Raw genomic sequence first — 9,186 nt, 5'->3', positions numbered from 1 at the left:
CAATTTTTCGGAAATTATGGAACTAGTGAATACATACAAAATGAAATGCATATCTTCTTACGGAGTGTATAAAATTACAACTTCGTGAAATACAAGTTTTTAAGTTGCCAAAAGACTTTTCGTTTTGTAGATAATTTGGTGAAGAGAACTTTATGTGGGATTGTAAACAAATCAATTTTGGTGGATAATTTTTTGTCAATTAATTATGAATTAATTAATTTTTTGTGGTGGAGAATTTTGTGTGAATTAATTTGGTAAGTTGGTTGTTGAAATTGAAAATGAGAATTTAATAAGGGGCATAAGAGTATTTGTACAACAAAATTTCTCATGTTTACACCATTTTCATCATAAAAAAGATAAAAAAAGAAACTTGTTTTTCAAAAATAGATAAAAAAAAATACAAAATCAAACTCAAACAAAGTTGTTTGTTTGTTTGTTTTTTTTTTTTTTTTGTCCATAAATTTATTTATTGTACAGGAGGCTAGAGGAGCAAGAATCATACCACCAGGAGAGAAAGGTGAAGAGGAGGTGAAAATGTTAAGCACATCCATTCCCGAATCGTCGTCCTCAGCTTCTGCTTTTCGACCCACCGCCACACTACTTTCAGGTTTCATTCAGAAACCCACTTCTCTTTCATGGCCATCTTCTTTTTCCAAGCTCTCCATCTCCTTCGTCGCCATTAAAGCGCCTTCTCTTTCAACTCACCATAGAGTACGTCTTCTCTTCTCTTACTGCAGTTTCAGCCATGCATTTCTCTGTCTTCCTACGAAAACGAACAAAAAGGGAAAAACAAAAACAATTTCTCCATTTCGAAGAACTGATTTTTTTCAAAATTAATCGCGGATGCTAGTTCGATCGTGGTGCCTTTTTGGGAAATCTGTATAGTTCTTTTGTCTTTGTTTTGACAAGAGTATGAAGTTGAATACAAAGGTATCATTCGAATCCCTTGACTGTTATGAGGGATATCATTGTGGATTATGCAGCCATGGTGTTTGATGAAATGTCTAGTGGAAAAGGAAACTGGTTTTTCCATAGGGTTGTGACGAGAATAGTTGGGGAATATTGGGTTGAGCAAATAACTAATCTGCATTCTAACCTGGGTAAAATCATGACTTAGTTTTGTGGATTCTTTAGCATGATCGGTCATGTGATCATAAAAGTAGATATTTCCACACATATCAATGTTTGAAACCACATTCTTTAGGTCAAAGTCCCATTTAGAAGTTTAGATCAGACTCAGATGGCTATGGCAAATAATATTTAATAGGGAAAGCTATGGCACCAAAGTCCCACGAGGAGAAGATTGTGGGTATACAAGTGAAGGCAATCAATCATCTTCTTTCCCACGAGGTCTGTAAGGTGAAATGAAATTAAAAGCAAAATCATGAAAATTTATACCAAAAAATGGCTAATATCATATTATTGTAGAGATGTTAGAGAGGTCTATGATCTATAACATGGGAATATAGTCCAACTTACTTGTATCAATAGAATCTTTGTTTCTCGAAGAATAAAATTTTCAGGTTCAATGACATGGTCACATGGGGTCAAGCACTTCAAAAAAGAGTCTGTTAGTCTAGACAAAAAATATGATGGCTCGAGTGCGATCAAAATTCTACATATTTGACATATTTTGATGTTGGAGAGGTCTAAGGTCCATAACATCATAGAATGTCCCAAATTTAGTTGTATAAATATAATCATCAGTTGCCGAAGAATGAAATAGTCAACTTCAATGACATGGTCATGGAGGATCATAATCGAACATTTGATTGACAAAGTACTTCAAAGAAGAGTTGGTCAGTCTAGACCAGTAAATTTGACAGTTTGAATGGAGGATAGTTGGGAGTGTGATCAAAATTCTTCATTGGCTAACAAATGAGAAAATTATAGTATATAAATGAGGACAATTATGTCCAATATATATATGAGATCGTTTGAATGAAACTAAAGTAGATAATATTGTACCAATTGTAGAGATGTTGAAAAGGTAAATCATCGACACCTCTCCATGAAAATGAAAATTTAGATACTTAAAACTTAAAACCAATTGGTATAAGACTATAATAAGACGTAAACCCAAAATACGACTGTTCAACATTATGCAGGTCTTCAACTCAGAACTTCAATGAAAGAAGAAAGTATAGTTTATGGAGCTTGCGACTTACTTTCATTTTGCAGAAGTCTTTGATTCAATCAGCCTGGACGCGAAGATCTCGAGGAGAAGCTGCAAAAAGAGGGAACAGGAAATCGTGGAAGCAAAGAACGGATATGTACATGAGACCATTTGTTTTGGATGTTTACTTTTCAAGGAGATTCATCCATGCTAAAGTGATGCATCGAGGAACAAGCAAGGTTGTTTCGGCAGCAAGCACTAATTGCAAGGATTTAAGGTATTCATTACTATCACCCACTGATGAGAATGCCTGTAGGATTATTGGGAACCTAATTGCTGAGAGATGTAAAGAAGCTGATGTGTTTGTAATGTCTTATGATCCTCCAGACATGGAAAGAATTCAAGGCAAAATTGGGATTGTAATTGATACTATTAAGAAGAATGGTATTCTATTCGTCTAGGCTTTGTTATTCATCTTCTCCATGTAAATTGGTCTCCTCTCTAGTCTCTACCATACAGTCTATACTAATATAATAAATTTCGTCTCAAACTGCTGTCCTCATGAGAGAGAGAAACCTCTAAATAACACTTTTTGGTCAATTATTTGGTCTTATACTTTACTATTTATAATAATTTAATCCTTATTGTGAAAAATATTATTAAGATTTAATGAAATTTCTAACACATGTAGACTGATATATCGTTCTAAAATAAAGATCTATAAACTAGTTGGGAATCAATTTTTTTATTAACCACAAAGGTTAAATCATTACATAAAAGTTGACACTTATTGAAGAGATTTTTCATGATAGAGACTAAATTATTACAAAATTAAAAGTATGGAGACTTAATATCAACTAAAGTTCAAGAACAAAATTGATTTAAGAAAGTTGAGGAACCAAAAGTGCCTTTTTAACTTATATATATGACTTTGACAATATTATAAGAACAAAAGATATATGTTTGGTTAAATTATAAATTTGGTTCATGTTTTGTGTCCGATAGATTTTTTTAATTTCAAAGTTAAGAAACTATATGAAGGTTTAGAAATTAAAGTTATATATTTACAATTGGGAGCTCTTACAGTCTAGCTGCAATGATCAATTTCTCCCCGTCAAGGTCTGCTGGCAAATCCTTTTTCTTTATAAATGTGTAAAGAAGCTGCCAAAAAGTGGCCGAACATTATGTAGCATTTAACATTAGAGATAGCGATGGGGGTGGGGCGATGCAAGAGAAGAGACACTGCTAATAAAAGATGAATAGTAGAACCAAAGACTTGCTTTATTATTTAAATCAATGGATACAATCTCAATAAGAAGAATATAAAGACATAGACCCTTTTTCTGAACCTGCTAATTACTATTACAAATCTTAGTAAAAGTACTGTAACAATAATAAGAATATGGTTAACTCCTTGTACAGAATACAACCTAAATATCCAACTCTGATGCAGCCACCAAAATCAATACCTACGAACAAATACCATAAAGAAAAAAAATTAGAAAAACACGTTGAATATAACTCCCAAATGTTAACGTTGGGAAAATGCAACTTATGAAGCCTTTTTTTGTAGCTTTACAAGTTGCAATCACAGATATATTCTACAAGCCAAGAGAAAAGAATGGACTTCGAAGACTTAAATTTTAGAGAAAAGATCCGCAGAGTATGTGATTACAGCATATTACCTCAAAGAAGATATCACTGCAAAATTACTAGGCAGTTCAGCTTCAGTCAGCCTGCAACAAGGCAAACCACAGCAACATCAGTACCAGTAATGAGGAATGGGAAGCCAGAATGTATTATGCCTAACAACAATGTAGCAAAAGAGCAAAAAACTATTTGTGTGGATGAACGTTTACCACTTTCACAATAGCTAGATTTATGGTTTAGAACTCAAAAATATACTTTCCAACCATGTATTTGTATTTAAAGGTCATGAAATTAACACCCACATCACGACAATAACTTCTAATAATCTCTAATGAATTGCATACATGGTTTCTGTGCACTAGCTACTAGGACAAAGGGCACAGTCTAATATGTATAGATTCAGGGCCACGAAACTTCAAACCACAGATCATAATTTCCAGACATCTAACTACCAGGCATGTAAAGATATTGAACAATCAAATTCCCCACAAATAAAGAGACCCTTAGCGTGAGTTTTGTTCTCAATCACGGTTTTGAAAGCTAAGTTCCTAAATTTGGCTACAAACCAAACTTCATGAGTTTTCTCGACAGCATAATTAAGGCTGAGATCCAGTTTTTCTATTAAAAAATTGCAAGATGTGTTAAAGAAAATTAAAATTATAGCATAATCAAGAAAACTTGACCTTTTCAGTTTTTGGAGTAAAAACGGCTTTAACGGATTCAAACACCTCCTCGACAGGCCTTGCAGCATCAATCTAAAAAGTGTAGAACATGATTCAAAATCTAGAATAAAAATAATAATAAATTTTGAAAATAAAATAAAATAAAAATATGTCAAAAAGTATAGAAGCCTGGAGAGAGAATCAAACACCTTCCGAACTTTCCCTTTGGATTCATAGTATTGAATCACAGGAATGCTAGACTCCAAGAAAACCCTAAATCGCTTCCTAATAGTTTCAATGTTGTCGTCCACTCTTCCCTGAATTAAATCCATAAAGACAATTCATAACGTGAAATTAAATTTTCAAAGAACAAATAAATACAAGAGAAATTTATCACTTCAAACCTCGTTCCTACGCAACAGGCGCTTCTCCATCACTTCCTCGGGACAATCAAAGAATAGGACAACGGATGGTTCAATGCCTGTCTGCAAAACACCAATGAAATATACAGTTGAATCAAGCACTGCCTTGAATTGTACAACAACCTCAACAATCAATACATAATGGATCTACTTTTTTTTTTTTAAAAAAAAAGGAAAGAGAGAGAAGGGGAAAAAAAGCCTATGCCCAGAAAAAAGAGAAAAATGGCTTACAACAACTTCAAACGCAGCACGATTTTCCTCATTACGAGGGAATCCATCAATAAGAAAATTTTCATTGCCACTTTCCTCTATTGCTCGTTGAAGAAGCTTTATGGTGACCTCAGAAGGAACAATCTTCCCTTCTTTGATCATGTTTTGAATCATTGTGCTAATAAAATAAAAGAAACAAAATGGTAGAGTCAGCAGATACTATATATTTTGTAAGTGGTGAAGTTGGGTTGGATAATGCTATAAAAGGAAAGAAACGAGGAGATTTAGCAGATAGTATATGAAAAGGGAGTATTCACATTTAGAAAAAAATCGATACTGGAAGAAAAAGAACTGTATAACTTAGATGTAAAACCTCCGGACAAATGCTGAACTCCTTCCAAACACAATGCTGATAAGTGAGAAATTAATATGGTTATAATTTATAACCCAAATATAATCCAAAGTTATCAATTTCTTGACCGCAAATGTTATGCTAAAGAAATTAAAATGTTGAAGTAAAATAAATTCTTAGTAACTTGATTAGCTAAATATAGAACAAGAAGAACCAAAAATTGGAAGAAGATTATTCATTTTCAAGTGTTAATACCACACGAATCCTGGATAGTGCTAGATTTAGCCAAAACCACAAGTTCTTTCCTACATAAATCTTTCAGTTTATATAATTAAATTGTGCAAGGTCAAGGAATCAATTGATAACAATAATCAATTGATTCTAAGCAGTACGACTCAATTTTTCATCATAAAGCATTGAGCACAAATAGGAAATCACAGGAAAGTCAGAATTTCGTATAAGAAATTTGACACCTAGAATCCATGGAATTCCAGCCTATGGCAACTACGCATGAATAAATAAATAAAGACTACATGAATTGCGTACAAGTTTTGACAACATATGTACAAGGACATATTTCATACCCATTCTCAGAACCAGATTTGATCTCTGCCCGGAGAAGATCACCAGCACTGAGATGAGTGTACCCAAAATGTTCAACGATATTTGAACATTGAGTACCCTTACCACTACCTGGCCCGCCTGGTAATAAGAAAATCCAACTACGACTTAGCACCCAAAACAAAATTTAGCATAAAAGAAACGTAGGATCTTCTCATAAGGAAACTAGAAAAGAAGAGAACCTATAATTCATGTAATCGTTGAAAAGTATACTCACCCAAAACAAAGACAACAGTAGGCTTCTTCTCAGCTAAGCTTCCATTAGTTTCCTGTCATTGCATTTTAATCGTGTAAATCAGAAGAAGATGTAATAAAAATTCAGGATCAAATAGTTCATAGACGGAAGCAACGACAAACATCCCCACAACACTTGTGTCCAGGAAAATCCCTTGATGGAGATTCCTCCATATAAGAAGTAAAAACATAGTCAAATCTTACCTTGATTGGAGCAGCATCAACGACAGTCCCCATGACACCAATTTTAAAGTGAATAAACTATCTACACAAAAGCCGTATAAAAATATTTCAAAACCAGTTTTAAGCACTCAAGCAAGGAGTGGAGAACAGGAAAGATGAAAGCATGATATAATTTTCATGCTGAAATTAAAAAGATAAGTCGGAAGAACATTAAGCTCAATGTATAAACTGTTAAAACGTGAATGACATAAAACCATATCTCCTCAATCTACTTATTCTCCAAATTCTCAAACACTGAGAAAAAAGAACACTGATCGAAATCTTCCAAACATTAATATGAATATCAGCTTTGAACAAATTTTTACAGATCCAACTTCCCTGGCCGTGGTAATCCATTTAAACAAATAAAACATCAAGAACAGTATAAGATCAACATTTAGGATCCAGAAATAACCGCATGCACTACTTCACGACATTCAAAACGCTAATAGTACTGTCGTCAGTGAAGATTCGAGCAAAAAGAAAATTGAACATAATCATAATTAGGGAACAGCCAGACCAAAGAAAATGCAAGCAAATAAGCAAAGACTTCACAATTCATTCTCAATTTGCACACCAGAAAAATGGCGGTAAAAAATTTCAAAGCCAGATCTAAGCGAGTAAACCCGAAACGAACTAGTTTCAAATAAAAAAAAACACAAAAAACTCCTCAGGAGCTCAAAATTTCTCTATCTTCCACGAGGTTTCACAACGGCAGAAGAAAAACACAACTGGATCCAAACGGAAGCAGCGAAAGGAGACAAATCAAGAGCAAAATTAAAGCGAAAACAGGAAGGCAATGCAGAGATCAAACAAGAAGTAATGCAATGAACAAAGTTGGGAAACAAAGGAGAAGAGATCAAGAATCTTACAGTTGAAAATGGAGCGCGCGAAGGAGAGAGAGATCTGAAGAAGAGGAGGGAAAACGCGGAAATAATGGGAGGGGGTAGTGGGTGGTTAAATAGAGAAAGGATTGACCGTAAGAATGGGCACGTAAGTTGTGCCTTAAAATGGGCGTTACGGTCGGTACAGGGGTATTTCTGTAATTTTACATTATTTTTTTAATTTTTAATTTTTTTAATTATTGTCCGTATTTTATTTTTAAGAGGATGTCGCGTAATTGCAACGGCTACGGTGGTCTTCTTTAATTGTCTTCGTTGGCTCTTCTTTGAGTAAATTCTAAGGGGCGACTTAATCATAATTAAATATAAATCGACTGTTTAAAGATGTGGAAATGAATTGTTTTAAATGTTATGCCTTTTTATTTTTTGGAGAAAATGTTATGTTTAATCTTAAATTTGTTTCATTTTTTCTTTACGTTTTCAACGACGTGTTTATATATAAAAAATCATTTTGACTTCCAATAACATAAAATATTATAGATTAAGATGACTATTTTTATTTTTTATATACGTTTTAACCAATTATATTATGATTTTCCTTCAAGATCTTCCTCCTATCTTTTTCTTTTATGCTTCAAATGTGAATAAAGTTGTTAGAATCTCTTTGGGGCGGCAACATCCATAGTGGAAAAGGTAGTGGAAAATGGTCAAAATAGTATCAGTTTTTACCTTCCAAAATTAGTACACATTTTAAAAATTCGTTCAAATAGTTTTTCTGATCGGGATCAATATCGAGATTTAATTTAAACTTTTATTTTTTTTAACTTATCAATTGTTTTTTATCCTGTCTCGTTACATCTCGTCAGATTATACATCGAGATTTGGTTTTAAAAAAATCGAAATGTCATGTAATCCTCCCAAATCTTTCCAAAATTAAAAAATTACACTACCAAATATTATACAATTTGGAGAAATTTAAAAAGATGATTACTATATTATTTAGATATTTAGGAAATTAATTTAGAAATTTATATAAATAGAAATTGAAAGTAAGATTTGCAAGATTTAATATAAGATTTGGGAAATATTGCAATAGAAAAATCAAGAAGAAATAAGGGTTGGTATAAGATTTAGAGAGATTGCATATAATTTGAAAAAATTATGTGGATGTCGGTGTTAATCTCGGACAAAATAATACCGATATTTTATATATTTTGGTTTTCTCGGTGAAATTTCAAACATAATTAACACCGAAATTCGATATATTTGAGCTTTCTCAATGGAATCTCGAGCAAGATTAATATTGAGTTTTTATATATAAATCTCAAACCTTACCCAATTTTTGCAAAATTTGATCTTTCCCCAGATTTAAAAATGTTGAATCAATTTGAAAAATCATTTTGATCATTGGAAAACTCATTTGAAATTTTGAAAACTCATATAATTATGAAAACATAAATTATGCTATAATTTGGAAAATTAAATAATAATTTGATATAACATTTAGTAAAGATAACTACAATTCGAGAAATTTTGAAAATATATAAAATTTCGAATAAGATTTGGAAAGATTATATAAAAATTTGACAAATCTTGGTGTGTATCTCATAGATGTACCAACAAGACCCAACAATCGATAAATTAGAAAAAATTAATTTTTTATTAAACTTTGATGGCCGATCTCGTCCAAAATGGATCAAGAAAAACTATTCTTACAAGTTTTCAAAAATTTTCCAAAGATATGGGAAATACTAGTGGAGGGTTTGCTTGAAGGAGATGATGGAGAATAGGAAAAGGAGTGGATTGTCATGTTACTATATATAGAGAGAGAAATTAACTAGCTAATTTTAGCTTT

At 32.5% G+C, this 9,186-nt stretch overlaps 2 protein-coding genes across 3 annotated transcripts; one reads left to right on the top strand and one right to left on the bottom strand.

The window, feature by feature from the left end:
• Positions 1 to 458: 458 nt before the first annotated feature.
• On the top strand, positions 459 to 2,716 carry LOC120091482 (uncharacterized). The gene is made up of 2 exons (XM_039049538.2): positions 459 to 711; positions 2,182 to 2,716. Exons 1-2 carry the CDS (start codon positions 535 to 537, stop codon positions 2,575 to 2,577), a joined length of 573 nt encoding a protein of 190 aa, XP_038905466.1. The 5' UTR covers positions 459 to 534; the 3' UTR covers positions 2,578 to 2,716.
• Positions 2,717 to 3,379: 663 nt separating this feature from the next.
• Positions 3,380 to 7,470, bottom strand: LOC120091468 (UMP-CMP kinase 3). Of its 2 annotated transcripts, none has more exons than XM_039049509.2 (10): positions 7,362 to 7,470; positions 6,472 to 6,532; positions 6,251 to 6,302; positions 5,997 to 6,114; positions 5,082 to 5,238; positions 4,833 to 4,913; positions 4,638 to 4,745; positions 4,450 to 4,521; positions 3,802 to 3,852; positions 3,380 to 3,585 (listed from the first exon to the last, which is right to left on the bottom strand). In XM_039049509.2, exons 2-9 carry the CDS (start codon positions 6,502 to 6,504, stop codon positions 3,844 to 3,846), a joined length of 630 nt encoding a protein of 209 aa, XP_038905437.1. In that variant the 5' UTR covers positions 6,505 to 6,532; positions 7,362 to 7,470; the 3' UTR covers positions 3,380 to 3,585; positions 3,802 to 3,843. The 2 variants fall into 2 exon arrangements, with proteins under 2 accessions (XP_038905437.1, XP_038905445.1); XM_039049517.2 differs by having other exon boundaries at positions 6,472 to 6,528; positions 7,362 to 7,442.
• Positions 7,471 to 9,186: the final 1,716 nt, after the last annotated feature.

This window comes from Benincasa hispida, chromosome 1 (genome assembly GCF_027475165.1).
Source record: "Benincasa hispida cultivar pf3 chromosome 1, pf3_genome.v1.1, whole genome shotgun sequence".
In the NCBI taxonomy this organism is placed as follows: domain Eukaryota; kingdom Viridiplantae; phylum Streptophyta; class Magnoliopsida; order Cucurbitales; family Cucurbitaceae; genus Benincasa; species Benincasa hispida.
Note: the sequence above shows the minus strand (reverse complement) of the source record. Positions and strands in the feature narration are given on the sequence as shown.